At 39.5% G+C, this 17,839-nt stretch overlaps 2 protein-coding genes across 2 annotated transcripts in view; one reads left to right on the top strand and one right to left on the bottom strand.

Moving 5' to 3' along the window:
- LOC112112058 (vacuolar protein 8-like) overlaps positions 1-2,610 on the top strand; it is a 43,109-nt gene extending 40,499 nt beyond the window's left edge. The window contains exons 12-13 of the mRNA XM_029911050.1: positions 641-766; positions 2,489-2,610. Coding sequence (XP_029766910.1) covers positions 641-766; positions 2,489-2,610 — 248 coding nt within the window. The remainder of the gene's footprint in view (positions 1-640; positions 767-2,488) is intronic.
- Positions 2,611-2,775: 165 nt separating this feature from the next.
- MAP7 (microtubule associated protein 7) overlaps positions 2,776-17,839 on the bottom strand; it is a 166,885-nt gene continuing 151,821 nt past the window's right edge. The window contains exons 18-19 of the mRNA XM_024207763.2: positions 12,175-12,407; positions 2,776-2,801 (exon numbers count right to left, since the gene is read on the bottom strand). Coding sequence (XP_024063531.2) covers positions 2,776-2,801; positions 12,175-12,407 — 259 coding nt within the window. The remainder of the gene's footprint in view (positions 2,802-12,174; positions 12,408-17,839) is intronic.

The following is a 17,839-nucleotide window of genomic DNA, read 5'->3' as shown; positions in this document are numbered from 1 at the left end:
AGGATTTATATATATATTAAACAGAAATGGAGCAAGAATATTCAATCTTATTCGACACCTCTCTCCAATGAAAGGAGTAGTTAAATTCCAAATTCTCTCCCACTCTGACCTGACAGATATTAGAGTCTGGAATGAAAGGTTCTAGCAAGGGAAAAAATTCAAACCTACTTCAATCCCCACATCAAACATCTTACACTAAAGAAGAATCTTATCCAGAGAAACAAATGCTGCCTGCAAGCACTAACCATGCACAGAGCTTTTGAAATATTTACAGACTAGGTGAGAGTGTGAAAGGCTGATCAATAGTTTGAGAAGTCCATAAATAGCATGTACACTCTACAAATACCGTACATCAGGCTCCCAATGCAGCAGCCTGGTCAGTAGAAACCTTGCATACAATTTAACTGCAATATCATTGACACTAATGGGTTTATGAGATGTGGAGGCTTTTTTATTGTCCATTACAATTGGAACACCACATGTAGTTGGGTAGGGGAGAGGAAATAGCTGAGTCAACACACATTTTGAAATAGCATCAAATTCCTCATTTGATTTAAAATGTTGCCTTATGAAACCCGTAACAAATAAGTGCTCACTTTAAATTGTTTCTGCCTCTCTCGCCCTACCCCCATTGATGTAGATAAAGTGATGTCTCTGCTGAAATGCCACCTGGAGGAAGTCCAGCTCTACCTCATGAATTTTCTCAGCCACCAAGAGATTCGCTTTCAGCAGCTGGGTATTTCTACGCTGGGCAAATTACTGGAAGGTATGTCCCTTGATTCATCAGTTCTCACTACCAGTACCCTAGACTGCAAGGCACAGCTCAATCCTAACTGCTCATCCAGGCTTTGAAGGATTAGATTTTTATCAGTAAATGTCGATTTTGCTGTGCACACACAAACCGATGAAAAAAATTAGAGATGATAATCAAAATTTACAGATAGGCAAAGAAAAAAATGCTGTTTGAGAAATTATTGGAGTTTGATTTAAGGAAATTTACTTTGTATATTTTGACATGTGATATTGACAATTTATGTTTTAATGGTTATAAAGTTTTAACTTTTTGAATCAATGGTGACTGTCATTAAATAACTGTCCGACCCTCCTCCATCATTTCCTGCAACTGTGAAAATTTAAATCAATAAAAATAGAAGGTTTAAACCCCAGAATTTTGCACAACTCAAACTATAAATCAATAATGTAAAAAAGTTAAAAATAAACATTGATATTATCTGTCAAAATTACTAAAAAATAAAAATTGAATTCTGCCAAGTCCACTGATATCAATGCAATACATTCACTGCCTGGTAAAAAAGCTTCACATACAGTAAATGTACCTGACAGTGCTACTGCCTACTGGGGATTAGCTCTATTCACTGAATCAAGGAGAGAGAGAGAGAGAGAGAGAGTAGACTCAGGGGTAGCAATTACCTTGGCTCTTAAGACACACTTACCAAAATGATTTTTCTAAAATAAAGGCAAACTGGTGCCGTTTTACTTTCTGAAAAAGGAACAGGCTTTATTGGGAAAGTATAGCCTGTCAATGGGACATAGGAGCTCTGTGCGTGGCTATTTGTCCAAATGGAACCGGACTAGCTCTTTGTCTTAGAAAAATGTCAAAATGTACAAAGAACACACCCAATAACCTCCTGGTTAGTGCTTGTTCATTAAATTTTCACTCATTAACAGTAAATTATTATCCTTAGCACAAGAGAGGAGAGAATGAATAATGGTCTGTCTTTACCACCATTTTGCTGCTTTATTTATGGACATTTTTCCAGGCTGATGGGCCTAAAATATAACTTGGCTTAGCAACAAGCCTTTCTCCACGTCTACCCAATTATGCAAAACGAGGATTGCAATATGCAGAAAATTCAGACTACTTAGCATGTAGACTGCTGAAAGGTACCACTGTTCTGTTCTCAAATGTCTGACCAGGAATGCCTACCAAACCATCTTAAAACTAGTAGGTCTCATATTTTAGGGCTACTAGTTTTGATTGAGCCTCTTAACATTTTTCATAGTATTTTGGGGGGATGGGGAAGTAGAAAGAAAGTGAAAGAATTGCTTCCAAAATAGTAAAAAACAAAAGAAAATAGGAACTGTCAGCCAGTTCAGCGGCTGAGTTGTTTCCTCCGTCGTTGTTATGTGGGAGACTCTATTCAACACTGGACTCAGCCATCTGAGCACTGAGCATCTGGATCAGCAGAAAGTAGCACACAAACCTTCCCACAAAGGTGAGGAGCTAACGATAGAGTCATCGTTCTCCCTTGTGTGGTAAGAAAATATTGTTTACATAGTATAGATTTTACGGGAAACTATAGCGCATTTGTATCATGAATAATGAGTCAACTGAGTACTTTTCTATCTAGCCTGCAAACAAAAAATCTAATTTATAAAGAAATTTAAAGGGAAGAATGTGTTTGTGGATAGAGCACTTGAGTTATGTGGGCTGGACAATCATACCCTGGTTTTCCTCTGTTCTCAGATCCAGAATTTTCATCTGCATTCAGCCAGAGTCAATTGATGGAGTATCTTGAGCAAGTCCGTCAACAGACAGAAGAAACTCAGGAGCTCCTTAAAATGGCTACCAGCCACAAAGGCAGTTAACATTTTATTTACTCACCTCATGAAATGCTATTCCAGCCTGCAGCCTGATCCCTCAGAAAGGGTAACTTTTTTTTTATTATTACTTCTCATAGCCAATATTTTCCTACCACTTGCAGTTCCACCCAACACATAATGACCCATTGGAATCATGTACTTTATATGGCCTTAATGTTTTGATAACGGAGTACGGTCTAGAAAAAGGTTTGAAAAAACATGTCAACTTACTCTAGTAAAATGTTTAATGGCTACAGCTATATTCCTGCCATGTACATGGCTGATAAAATACATGCAAAGTTTAGCCAATATTGGGTATCTTTTTGAACACACAGTAAGCACTGTGTGTGTGAGGTTTTATTTATGTAAAAAACAGGTTTTATTAAACACACATTCTTCCTAACACATTTGTATATGCAAACTATGCTGTGCTCTTCGATATTAACAATATTCTATTACTAGTCAGAGTCTGTGTTCATTATTTCATAGTACCCATATCACTAAAGTGCCTGGAGCTACCCCTAACTAAAGAGAAAGAGAACTGGAGTTAGAATATGGAAGATGTAAAGGGCAACACGTTCACTAGTGAAGAACAGTGAACTCAGAGGAAGAAAATGATAGTAATTAGTAATAAATAGAGTAATGAACTCACTGGGGTTGGGTGTCATCCAAACTACCACACTTTCATACTACAATGTCAGGATAAGGGGCCTTAGGGTAAATAACAATCATGCCCATTGTATGGATTATGTTTGAAATATAGCAGTTAACATGGACATATTGTCTCCCCTTCCTAAAAAAAAAAAAAAAACCCCAAACAAACAAACATAACCCCCACCTTGTAGCATGTCTAAACAGAGCTTTTTCAGGAAAATGTAACATGCACGAACTAGTCTATTTAATGCACCAAAGGAGCACCAAAGGCATTGCTGTATTTGTGTGCGAGTGTTAATTTTTTTTAAAGAATGGAACCTGGAGAGCTTATAAAAAACCATTGGAGATCTATGACAGAATTCAAGTTGTCTTGTGTTAGTTAACTACTATGATTTAAGGCTAAATTTTGCTTTCACGTAACTGTATATAAATCCCACACAAGTCTTTGTGGGTTGCATCTGAATACCTGAAGGCTGAATTTGGACCTGAGTGGTTAAGTAAAGTCTGGAGTTTTACAAATATGTCTATGCTTAAGCATGTCATAAAATTAAATCAGCCTAGCATTTACTAGACAAACTGAAATATACAGAAAGTTGGTATCAGGTGGTTTATAATCAGTGTTACATTTAGTGGTGAGTGTAACTGAATCACTGCTAATTTTTATGGCATTGTACTGGAGAATTAGTACATTTGTTAAACCCAATAGAATGGCCAGACATCATGCTATTTTGTTAAGGATGGTTCAGTTGGACTATGCAACTTTCAGCTTGCAATCAAAGAACATGCACAAGAAGTCAATTTTCCATGGCATACTTTGGGTAACAAAACCACAATTCCAAAATTGTAACTCCAACATTTTGAAAGTTCTTAATTGAAGTATAATTTTGGAGAAAACACCCTCTCCCTATAGGCTTTGAGGCTGCATTTATAAATTTCACAATAAATGCCATTTGATGTAATCTTTAGGACTGTAGTATATCCAGCACCTGTTTGGACCACCTCTCAGCAGGTATGCACACCCAGAGATTTAAAAAAGGCTAAATGGTACCAGTGCTTTTTAAGCTGTGGGAATAACTATACTGGATGGAGGGATGTAAGAGTTCTGTGCACTGTTCTGCTGAACATCTGCTCCCACATGTGTTCAGGAAAGTTTCTTACCATAAATGCTGGAAGGTTTCTCCTTCATTTGGGATTTGCAGAGCAGTGATCCAAAGACAAAACTGGTACGCTGGGGTGTACTATTCCTTTGGGAAAAGCGATCTGTGAATTCTGTGAGTGTCCAGTGGAAAAGGGGCGGGATACTCCAGGGGGCTGCTCCGGGGTTGGAGTGTGCCTATTACTAACCTGCAGAGGGACACCAGAGTCTGCATAGGCTAAGAGGGGAGGGCTTGTGTTGCCAGTGGCTGGTGGAGTTGGGGAACTGACCCCTAGCAGGCACAGACAAGGCTTCCTCATACTACAGGCAGGTGGTAGAGAGGAGCCTTATAACTCTGGTTACCCCTGGGAAGCATCACATGGGCTGCCATTGCTCTTACATGAATTCCCATGCATGACAACTCAGGTTGAAAATTTTGCTGAGAAAGCTGACTGTGTTGACATTCCTGGAAGATGAATAGCTTGAAAAAGAATATACTTGAACCACGGCTTCCTACAGAAAAGGGGATTTTTCATGCAATCCTATTTGTTTGTATAAGAGAAAGCAACAAAGTTATTCATCTTTTTTATGGTTAGTACTAGCTAAAGTGTGAACAAACCATTCTCCCATGGCTGGTGACTTGCTCTTAACTTTAGGATGTGGTCTGGACCAAATTCAAACAATCATTATTGCTCCTTTAGCTAGCAAAACTAAAGGTGCAAATGAAGCATTGCCAGGCATGAGTCCCTGTGGTGAATACCACTGGTGGAAGGGCCTTTCTGACAGGTGTAGACCCAGCTTTGCAGGAGCACCTGGCACAGGTGATACATTGGGGGTGTTCTGCAGTGACCTGGGGTGGGAGTAGGGCATGCCTGGTGCAGTCCCTGTTCCCTGGCAATTCTCCACTGCCACATGGCTCATGGAGAATATGGCAGTGGGGGTATGGCTTAAAGCACCTCAGAATGCTGGCCTAACTTGTACCAGGAGCTGAACCAGATCCAGAAGCCCCCCATAAGTAGGGGAAGTACAAGCTACCTCCCTTCAGTCTCTCTGATGACTCTAGCACCAATGCTGGGATGAGTTGCCCCACCCATCTTATGACTTCTGCCTTGTGACCATTACTACAGCCTTAGTATTCCAAACTCCACTCCTCACCATGCCTTCAACCACCACCCGTCCATTAAACTCTCTCTGGAACGCTCCTACACTAGCATCAACTTCTTGGACACCACAATCAGCTTCAACAATGAAACCCTCCAGACAGCTATATACAAGAAACCCACGGTTCGCCATGCCTGCCCTCACGGATCCAGTAACCACCCCAAACACACCAAGAAATCTGTTATCTACAGGCAGGCACTCAGATACCACAGAATATGCTCTGAGGAGAAAGTCCGGGATATACACCTTAACACCACTTTCACCAAACAGGGACATTCCACCAGAGAAGTAGATCGCATCATGGAATGGGCCACCCCAATACACCAAGAGAACCTACTTCAATACAGAAATAAACCCTCCTCTGACTGCACATGCCTAGTTGTTGCTTATGGGAATCCATAGAGGGTATAATCAAACTCCATCTTCTGGCCTTCAAACAATCCCCAACCTCTCCAAACTCATCATCAGAAGCAAGCTCCCCATAGACCAAGACACAGCAACTCAAAGCGGCACCAGACCCTGCCAGAACAACAGATGCAAAACCTGCAGACATATCTCCACTGCTACTATGATTAACACTCCCCACAACACACCTTTCAAGATCTATGGGCCCAAAGACATGCCTATCACAACATGTGGTGTACCTCATGCAGTGCACTAAATGCCCCAATAACAACTACATGGGTGAAACCAGACAATCACGATGCTCTCAAATGAACATCACGCAGGAAAATGATAAAAGACAAAAACACCCTATCACCCGTGGGGCAACATTTTCCACAAAGCAATCACTCTATACCTGACCAATCAGTCCTCATCCTCAAAGGAAAACTGCACAACACTTTTTCAAAAGACGAGCCGGAGACCTTAAATTCATAACTTTGCTAGATACTAAAAACCATGAACTGAATAGAAACACTGTTGTAATAAGCCATAAATCCAATCTATAACCCACTAACAACCCTCCCCTTCCTTTCCTCCCTATTACCAGAGGAGTGTTAATGGGCCATTTTACCTTGAATGGTCTCTTGAAATGTATTTTAACTATTTATGCTAAACAATCTGTTCCACCTTGTATTTAGCTGTGACACTCTAAGTATGTTTACCAGACCTGAAGAAGAGCTCTGCTTAAGCTGGAAAGTTTGTCTCTCTCACCAACAGAAGTTGGTCCAATAAAAGATATTCCGTCACCCACCTTGTCTCTCCAATATCCTGGGAGCAACATGGCTACAACAACACTGCATATGGTCAAATCGACATTTATCAACAAAATCTAATCCTTCCAAGCCTAAATACAGTTCACTTTGCAAACTTGTGATACAATTAGAATCTGTTCTTTTATCTGTTTTTCATAGAATCACAGAAATGTAGGGCTGGAAGTAACCTCGAGGGGTCATCTAGTCCAGCCTCCCATGCTGAGGCAGGACCAAGTATATCTAGACCATTCCTGACAGGTGTTTGTCTAACCTGTTCTTAAAAAAACCTCTGATGAGAGATTCCACAGCCTCCCTTGGAAGCCTAAACCAGTATTTTTCTATTTTATTGGGAATTTTACCTAACTGGAAACATTGTTTAAGACTTTGGCAAGAAGTAAAATAGGGCATTTCCTGTTAGGAATGAGATGAAAAAGTGAAGAGAAAAGAATGTAAGAAACTGAAACGTGATGACTAAACCTGCATTTGTGATGCAGTGCTTAATGTCATGGACAAATTTGCTACAGAGCACTTGATTGTGGCACTATGAACAAGTGATTGAGGCGATGAGATGAATATTTTCAATTCCCAACAATATGAAAATGTATGACTTCCCACTTCATAATGCTTGTTATTATTGTAATGTAAGTAAGACTTTTACAACTCCTAATTCTACCATCCTGGAATAGTCAAACAGCCCCTGACTGTGCAGATGGTTAAAACTGTTACAGTAACTGTCTACAAAGCTGACACCATTATATCCCATGACCACCTATATTTGATACTATGGTCTAGTAATAAAAACTATTTTAAAGAAGATTGACTTTTTCCTCCATTTAAAATCTTCTGTTTTCAAATGAAGGTGGGTCAAAACCAGGACTTCAAATCTTAAACCCTATGAATTTTTTGTCAGTAATTCTGATCCAAATGCCCGGATCTGAATTTACCCTTCTAGTTTTGGTTCCAGGTCAGACCCTACAGCAAAAAGGGCATTTTTTCTAATTCTGGTTTAGATATAGAATACATTTCATGAGAACTCTTTTCATTATAGTTCCAGTTTGGCAAAGTACTTAAGAACGGCTTAACTTTAAGCATGTTCTTAAATCTTATTGATTTCAATGCTGCATCAGAGTTTTTGGTCTGAAATCTCATGAGTACTGTTCATATGATCTCAAGGCCATCAAATTTGAATCCTAATCCAATCCCTGTTTTAAACATAATTTGAATCTAGATCCAAATACCAACTCATTGGTCCATCCCTACTTGTAAATGAGACTGTGCTACTTGCCTAATAAACAGATGAGAGAAAACCAAACAGTCACAAATAAGTGAAGAGTAGCTAGAACAATTTTCAAGCATAAACTGCTCCCTGGATAAAATTAATGTAACAAGATAACCAAAATATAAAAGGTACAAATATTCCAAACAAATTTTATTTGGTTCTTACATACTGTATAGATTAAAAGAAATAAAACCTACATATTTTGGACATATTTTTAAATATAATGGTTATGTACATGGAGAACTGTAAAGAAAGCAGAAAACAAACCCAATTCATTTCACTAGATCACAAACTATTTCTAAAACATTCTGACTGAATGGCTTCTCTCCCCCCCCCCCCCCATATAATCGGGGAGATGAAGTATCATTTTATGAATTTCCAGTAGATTTATCCAATCTCCTTTTTGAGAAGACACGCACCCTGTAGCTGTGGAAAGTCAGCTCTTCAAAACATTCTTCATAGAATTCTTTCAAGTCTTACCTTAAACTGAGCTTCCCTTTGATAACAAACTTGCTGCAGTGTTGCTCATTATGGGCCTGATCCAATGCCCAAAGGAGTTAATCGAAGGATCCTCATTGGGGCAGATCCCCAGCGGGTGTAAAATGTCATAGCTCCCTGGACCTCAATGTACTCCAGCTGAAGATCTGTCCCATTGATTTCAATCAGTGCCCCGGTAACGTCTCTCATGCACAACACTTAAGTACACCTCTGCCTCGATATAACGCTGTCCTCGGGAGCCAAAAAATCTTACCGTGTTATAGGTGAAACTGCGTTATATCGAACTTGCTTTGATCCGCCAGTGTGCAGCCCCGCCCCCCCAGAGCGCTGCTTTACCGCGTTATATCTGAATTCGTGTTATATCGGGTCGCGTTATATTGGGGTAGAGGTGTAGTAATTTCTGCCATTAGGAGCATTCTTTATAAAAGCAAAAAAAGTGCAAGATTTTTCAGTCAAGCTCGGTAGCAGCAAAAGTGACAAGTTTGGAATGCTGAAAGTGAAAAATCTGTGTCAGTGGACTAAAGAGGAATGGTAAGATTCAAGTCATTATCTGGTGATAAAGTGTACTGCATTTTAAAAAATGAACATTAAATAAATAAAAAGAACAAACATGCATCATTTTCCATTTGCTCTGAAATGACCCCCCCCCCCCCAAAAAACACCCCTCCCTTTCTTGTCCCAAAATCAATATTCAAGTTCACACAGAGTGTCACAATCTGATAAGGCAAAGAAAGATCCCTCCATTACTGGGAACAGCAGCAATTTACAGGACTCAAAAAATGATTTTTCTGAGTGTCTGCATGTGTACCTTTTATCATACCGTGAACATGAATGCAACTAACAAAATCAAGTTTGCAATATTGTTTTACCACATTTTTCTAATTTATTCAATTAGATGATTTATTTTTGTACTGAACAAAATTCATAAATACATTATCTAGGAGAACAACAGGTTTTCGTCTTGTCCATGAAAAAATAGCGCTTCAAATTTTCATATTTCAAAACCTGTTCCGCTTTGTGTTTTTAAAGAAAATGCAAGAAGATCGTAGTGACATTTGAATTTACAGAACGTCCATGTAGAAGTTACATTTACAAGAACCTGATACAGAAGCCTATATTTTGCCCCCATAATTAGAGTTCTCTGCAATAATATTTAAACCAACAGGTTTAAATGAAACCTCCCATTAGCCCTACTTGTAGAGCAATGAGATGTTTATTTTTCAAGTATTAGATCCGTAAAACGTAGAAGATTAGTCGCCAATTTTAAAAGCAACCACCCATCTTCAAAAAAAAAAAAAAAAAAAAATCAGGCCCTTTACCCCAATCAGCTCATTACTGTCAGATTCCAGTGCCTTTTGTCTTGAAGAATGCAGAAAATATTGATTTGCGAAAAGGAGCTTGTTGGAAAAAAAGCCATTTTAAGTAATGCACGTGAAGCATGATTTTCTAATGGTGAAAACTATTAGATAGAAAGATAATCCATGTCTATTCTCCATCACTTCTTCTGCTGGTTTTACTAAGGTCCTTTCAAAAAAGATATCCACAAATGTTTTAGAAAACTGGAGAGAGAAAATAAAACAGTCCTTCATAGTATGGAAGGAACTCCATAGGCAGCAGAGATGCTTACTTCATCTTTGGCTCTTCAGAAGAAACGGTCAGATAACTTCTACAATGAAAGGCAATAAAAAGGACAGATTAGCAGATGGGAATAATTTTTAGCTAAAAAGCCGATTTAAACAGCACTTTCATTGGCTGATCCTTTTGCTCAAATTTTCTATACATGGAAGAAGGAAATAATGCAGGCAGCTGATTTAGCTTGTGATATTTATTATTCAGTTCATACTCAATATATACAAAATTCTAGTCTGCTTCTTTACAGAGATCTACAGCGACGGCTGCTGCAGGCAAACCTTCAGTATCAATATCAGAGATAGAGCCTCCTGGTCATCGCGTTATTAGGGAAGGGTATTCAGTATTCTTACGTATAAGGCAGTAACCATTTCCCCATTCCATAGAGAACACCCCACAAGAGGGATACAACTTTCCATTTGGATAGTTGGAATGTATTGCTGGATCAGAAGCTGCTAAGACAGTGGCAACTAATTATGTCACAGCAAGGTTCTCCTGTTCATGCTGCTGCTGAAGCGCATTGTGCAAACATTTATAAAACATCCTCATGAGCAGAACTGGGTGAAATTTTTCATTTGAAACCCTTTACAGCAAAAAATGAAGATTTTAGCCTTCAGCAACCAAACATTTTTATGAATTTGTGTCAGTTTTGCTGAATTGTTTCAGTTAGAAAGAGCAAAAAGCTGAACAAATTGAAATGTTTTGATTTGTTTTGGTCAAAACAACTTTTTGTTTCTAAATTTACTTTACTTTTATTAAGATATAATCAAAAACATTTTAAAATGGTCAATATCAAAATGTAACATTTTGATTTGTTGAAACAAAAAATTTCAATTTTGTTAAAACAAAACTTTTGTTCAACCTGTGTGATGGACTGAGAAAAAGGTCATCATATTTTGTATGAATATGGTGTGTGCCTCAGTTTCCCTTTTGTGGTGCATGGTTAACTAAGTGGGGAGCGGGAAAGGTTGTTTACTCTTTGCAGAAACCCAGTGATCCAGGTGTGACTGACCTAGCTGCCTCGGGTCTGGGCCCCCATGCCCATGGAGAGTCCGAGAAGACAATGGCCACGCCAATTGCCCAGACATTTGGCACCTAGCAACTAACCACCATGGATGGCCCACCCTCTGCAGGAAGCCAGCTGGGTGCGACCAGCTGGAGAACAAAGGGCTAAGGAGGAGGGCCAGGTAACCATATTTGCCCAGGAACAAGGACAAAGGAGTGAGGAGGGGCCAGGTGGAGTTGTTAAGTGTGGGCTGCTGGAAACAGGAGAAGCTTCTGGACTGGGACGAAGAAGGGGTCAGAGGGCTCGGGACTGACCCAGATGGACTATGCTGTAACTTTCTGTTCTCTATGTTAACTAAAGACTTTCTATGCTGTGTTCCAGACCTCTAATAAACCCTTCTGCTTTTACAATGCTGGCTAAGAGTCACTCCCATTTAAGGGAGTTGGGGGTGCATTGCTCCCTTTGGGCGTAGAAGTCTCTCTCTCTCTCTCAGGTGTCCAACTCAGGTGGACTCGCTGGAGGGAGCTCACGGTGTGAAGCAGGGGTGTGGAAAGCTCTGAGGCTCGGTCCCAGGAGGCAGTGAAGCCAAGTGGCTTACCCTAGTGAGTGTGTGACCCTAAGGGGGCTGACACAATGAAGGGGTCCTCCAGGGACAGTTCCAGAGCTGTTCAAGAGCAATGGACCTATGCGTCCGGGACAACCTGACATGATTTTTTTTTCAGAATCGTGAGTGAACTGAAATATCTGTTATTCACACCCCTATACGCATGAAGCCAAGATTTACTAGGAACCCCTTATTTCCCCTGACTTTAGGTTAACAGTCATGATTCACACAGCACTATGCAAGTATACATGGCTTTGCAAACACATAGTAAGACATGCTCTCTGCCCCAAATATTTTACAACCTAAACTGCTTAAATTAACCATCTGGTTATGTACATCAATTAGGGACTCCATGGTCTCTCTCATTTACAAAATATTACAAATTCTAATGGTCCAAAGCAAACCTACCTGCTGTTTGATGTGTTTGAACACTATCTACCTGAGGCAATGGCCCCAGAGTCCCCTTATCTTCAAAGGCTAAAATTGGATTCAAAGGAATTTCAGGGCTATTGCTTCCATCATTGTTCAAGGCATCCAATGTGGATGGTTTAGATCCAATGGGTAAGTTTATGATCTCTTCAAAGTTGTCATTCTGCATAGACACTCCATTTTCATTTGGTTCTTTTCCAGGATTGAGATTACTGGAAGAAAAAATATAAATAAAAATCTTACTAATAATGTATGTTATTAGCGTACTGGGACACAGCTGATCAAGAGCTGAAACTAAACAATCCACACACAATAGTGACCATTAGTTTTCATATACTGTAGTATTATTCAGTATGTACAGTATTTGGGGTAGCAGCGAACAAATGACCTCAGCATTTACTTTCACCCTTATTAGAAATCCACATTTCTTTTTTCCCTAAGAAATAAGAATTTTTAGGGCCAGACCCAAATTTAGAAAACGAGTCTCCACTAGCTAGCATATCCGCCACTTGAAGATGGATGACACTTACATGTACGTGTTCCTGTTGATCTGTCAGAACCAAAAGAATCACTTTGAAAGAAATGCATTAAGTAAAAGCAACATTATAAGTAGAAGAGAAGTCTGCATTCATATACAGTGATTTATTGTATACTATACTGAACATTAATTGCAGAGCTAGACATCAAGTTACATAAGCCATATCTAGCGACAATCTGCACTCTAATTTTGTTCAGTAAGTGTCCTATTTCAGAATAGGACTGGTGTCCATTAAGCCTGGTGATGGTATGCCTTTGTATTACTCATAAGAATGCCATAATCTGCTGCACCATAGTATCAATGGACATATCATGGCTACAGCAAGTGACCCACACAAAAAAGAAACTGAAGAGAAAAAAATGGTAGTACAACCCTATTTATTTACCGACCTTTAGTACGTCTAAGGTATTTCTGTGTTACCTTTCTCTGCTCTTTACATCTCAGATATCTTGAGACTGGCATTCTCTAAGACTGCAAGTGCCTTTGCTCTTCATAATATCAAGTACTTTCCTTTACAAGACCTGCAGAATATGAGTATGTCTTGCCATTCCCTAATTTTGCAGGCTCTGCTCTTGTCCTGCTGCAACCTTCTCTTTCTGACCTACCTAGCATCTGCTCCCAGTCCGTCCAGATGTGAAACTCATTTATTGTGTCTGCTGCTTTGACCATCCAGTCCTCCTTCAGATTCATCATCTTCTGCAAGCTCCTACTCCTTACCTTCCAGGCCCTGCCCATCTTTGCCCTATCCAACCCCTCTGCCCTTGTCCTCGTTCACTCTGCCCAAGCCAATACCAACATTCTCAGTGTCTCTCACTCAGATCTGGGCCTTCTTGCTTGCTTCCCCATATGTCTGGAACCCTCTTCTTAACTGTGTCTGCCCTCTCCTCCTCCAAGTCCCCTAGTAAAACATGCCTCTTCTATGAGGCTAATAAACCCTAATATTTCCCTCTAAGTAAATGTATTAAAAATACCAAAAATCCCTGATGAACCTTGATGACGCCTGAATCATTCTCCTAAGCCTCCATGTTATCCTGTTTCTGTACCTTCTCTCCTGCTTAACACACCTCAGTGTCTGTCACCATCCTGCATTATTTTTTGTTTTAACATCTGAGTCTGCCGCTCTCATTTGCACTGAGTGGTCCCTCACTCCATGTAAGAGGATTATGGTGTTATTCATTGTGCGAATGGCAGCACTGGGGCTTAAATTTTAAGCTCCTTGGGGCACAGGCATTGATCTTTATTTGTCCATAAAGCATCATGTAAACTTACAGTGATGTATAGATTAATAATAAAACCCTTAATAATTTAGGTCCTGGCATCCTAAGGCACCTCCTCTCTATTTGGACCATACCACAGCTGTTGCGATCAGCTGGAATGACTTATCTGAGGGTGCCCAGATTTGTATGTCAGGGTCTGACATCTCTGGAATTTCTTTTACTCCATCCAGGTCTAACAGGGCTTATCAATTGTCTCAGGCCATTTCTGAGCAGGTGGTTCACTATTAGGTTTGAGAGTCTTTTTAATAAAAAATAAACCATGTGGCAATTGGAAGTTATTTACTGGCTTTTCTGTGGTGTTCAGCACTTCCCAAACATCGATGAATTTATCACCGCATCCCCCCGAAAAAGTGAAGTATCATCATCATCGCCATCCTATACACGAGAAACCGAGGCAGAGAGATTACGTGATTTAACTAGGATTACACAGGAAGTCTGGATTTGAGCCCAGATCTCGAGTGCCAGGCCAGTGCCTCAGCCACAAACCAGCCACTCTCTCAGAAGACCACCCCCTTCTTCACTTTGTTGGCATGGTAGGTGGGATTTTTAAATGAGAGGGAGTGCAGCCTAGTGGATAGAACATTGGACTAGGACACAGCAAACCTGGGTTCTATTCCTGGTTCTGACAGTGGCTGGCTGGAAGAATTTGGGCAAGTCACTTCCATTTTCCATGCCTCAGTTTCCCCATGTGTAAAATCAGGATAATGATACTGACCTTGTTTGTAAAATACTATAAAAGAGCTAGGTATTATTGTTATTAAATGTGCTTAGTTGTTCTCTTAACTCTGTTCCCATTAACTGTGAATGACTTGAACGGGAGCAGAGTTAGGCTAATATGGAGAGCACGTGAAAAATCTCATTCATTTGTTTTTGTTTTTATTTTTTTGTAAATATGCAGAGAGAAATTGATAGGAACATAAAGCAAATAGATAAAAACTGCAGTGACACTGATAGTGTCATTGCAAAACAACATCTTGCCTCTGGAAATCCACATTAGGCCTCTAGTTTAATAAATCACTCAGGAGGTATTTAATTCTTCACATTTATTTTAAGTGAAAAGCAAAAAAATTAGTAGTGGCACAATTATGGACGGAGCACTTCAGAAAGCAAAACTGCATTAGATCTGGACACTTCAGTACCAGGGAGACAAACTGGAGGAAGTTCAGAGAAGAGCAACAAAGCTGATTGGGTGATGGAAGGTCTGACTTCGGAAAGATTAAAAGAGCTACTGTAAAATATATATTGCTTGGCTAAGTGATAATTAAAGTCTTATGGTTGGACCTGATAGATATTTAAAAGTATATGAAAGGAGTAAACATGAATGAAGTGGAATTACTTCGGATTTGATTTAATTATTTTTTTGATCACTCATCTAGGATCAGTGCCTCAAATAGTTTACTTGTCCTTAAAGCATTTGTAGTGATCTGTCAAAATATTTCTACACCTGGCTGCGCTAGGATCTTAGGAGATACTAGACCTTAAATAATGACTGTCGCCTGATTTATTAACATTATTTCGGCAGAGCAGTCAGAGATTAATGCTTTCTTGGATGCTGGGTTCCAGGTTTTTGGATAAAGCATTAGCTCTATCTCTACCATTTCCTGAGATAGCAGGCTCTCATACCAGGTCAGTAATGAAGAGGTGGAGATGTGGGGAAGGCAAGATAGTCATCAGAGTAAAGGGGTTTTAAAGGGTGATATATCACAGCATGCCAGACTGAGAAATGAATACTGTATAAGCTCTGAAAACCCAGCAACATTCTTTTTCAGCTCAGACGGTTCACAAGACTGTACCCTTTCTACTGTCACTGGTCCCTAGTAGTGCCTTTTTTGAGACTGTCTTGGACTTAACATGGTAAGAATGAAGCACTGGCCCAGTGCAATGATCTGTGAGGGTGGTACACGAAGATAGCAGGAGCACTGATATGAAATTAAAAAAGAAAAGAAAAGAGTGAACAGCACAATTCATTAGGCAGTAAAATATTCTCCCAAGGTAAGGGGCAGGTATGACATAATTTGGGTAAAGAACTAGAAAATGTATTATAGGCAACAATCTTTCCGTGGCAGGGAGATGGAATAGGTAACCCAACAGGAGTTATCTATGTTCAATTTCATGATATCACTTATGGATACTGTTCAGTGAATTAAGGGGGAAAAAAGAAGCAAGCTTTGGTGCCACAATTTGGAAACCCTGAGGGTGGGGAATATATTTTGGAACCTTCTTGCATTTTGATGAGGAATCTGAATTTATTTTTGTTTGCCTTATATTATATTTCAAACCACAGTTTTAAATCTATTTTCCCAGTTCAACAATACACAGTCTGATTCATTTAAAAAAATGAATCAAAAGTAGATAAAACCCCCTGACATAAGAACATAAGAAAGGCCGTACTGGGTCAGACCAAAGGTCCATCTAGCTCAGTATCCTGTCTACCGACAGTGGCCAATGCCAGGTACCCCAGAGGGAGTGAACCCAATCGGCAATCAATCAATCAATCATCCATCTCCACCCTCTAACAAACAAAGGCTAGGGACACCCTTCCTTACCCATCCTGGCTAATATCCATTAACGGACTTAACCTCCGTGAATTTATCCAGTTCTCTTTTAAACGCTGTTATAGTCCTAGCCTTCACAACCTCCACAGGCAAGGAGTTCCACAAGTTGACTGTGCGCTGTGTGAAGAACAACTTCCTTTTATTCGTTTTAAACCTGCTGCCCATTAATTTCATTTGGTGGCCCCTAGTTCTTGTATTATGGTAACAAGTAAATAACTTTTCCTTATTTACTTTCTCATTTTCTCATTTTAGTTGCCCTTCTCTGAACCTTTTCTAATGGCAGTATATCTTTTTTGAGATGAGGAGACCACATTTGTATGCAGTATTCAAGATGTGGGTGTACCATGGATTTATACAAGGGCAATAAGATACTCTCCATCTTATTTTCTATCCCCTTTCTAATGATTCCTAACATCCTGATTGCTTTTTTGACCTCCGCTGCACACTGTGTGGACGGCTTCAGAGAACTATCTACGATGACTCCAAGATCTTTTTCCTGATTCATGGGGGCTAATTTAGCCCCCATCATATTGTATGTATAGTTATTTCTTCCGATGTGCATTACTTTACATTTATCCACATTACATTTCATTTGCCATTTTGTTGCCCAATCACTAAGTTTTGTGACTAAAGACAAATAACCTGCCATTAATGGTGCTTCAACATCTGCATGAACTACTGTTTTTCTTCTTAATTCTGGGATGCTTTCTGATATAAGTGGAAGATTTCCACTTGCATATGCCATTTCAAAATCTGCAGTCTGCCCAGCACACCATTTCTAGGTGAGAAAGAGTAACATTACACTTATTTGAGTGAATGATTTGTAACTATGAAGCTCTTGACACAAACAATACCAATGATAAGTCAAATATGAGGCCAGGTTCCTTTATGCTGAATATCACCTTATTACTCAGTGAGTAGCCCTAACGTGATAGTCCATGTGAGTAAGGGTGGCATAATCAGGCCCTTAAAAGTACTTTCAGAAGCTGGATGCAACAGAACTCAGTTTAATGTCCATAGGCAGTATTTGGGCATGTAGCAGTTATTAGATGTGATTTGAGAGATCAGCTTGAGACCACTTTGAAAAGCTGGACTCTAAATGTGATGAAACATTTAACATTAGCATGAGTCCCACTTTCTCTCTCCTTCCACAAAACAAAACTGTTATAGTGTTTATAAATGTATAAATTAGAGCTATTATCTATTAGTAATAATTACTGATTAATTAATATAAAGTATAATCAAGCTACAGCACACCATAGCATTTTCATTAG

Source organism: Terrapene carolina, unplaced genomic scaffold (genome assembly GCF_002925995.2).
Source record: "Terrapene carolina triunguis isolate 2854851 unplaced genomic scaffold, T_m_triunguis-2.0 Scaffold85, whole genome shotgun sequence".
Taxonomy (NCBI): domain Eukaryota; kingdom Metazoa; phylum Chordata; order Testudines; family Emydidae; genus Terrapene; species Terrapene triunguis.
Note: the sequence above shows the minus strand (reverse complement) of the source record. Positions and strands in the feature narration are given on the sequence as shown.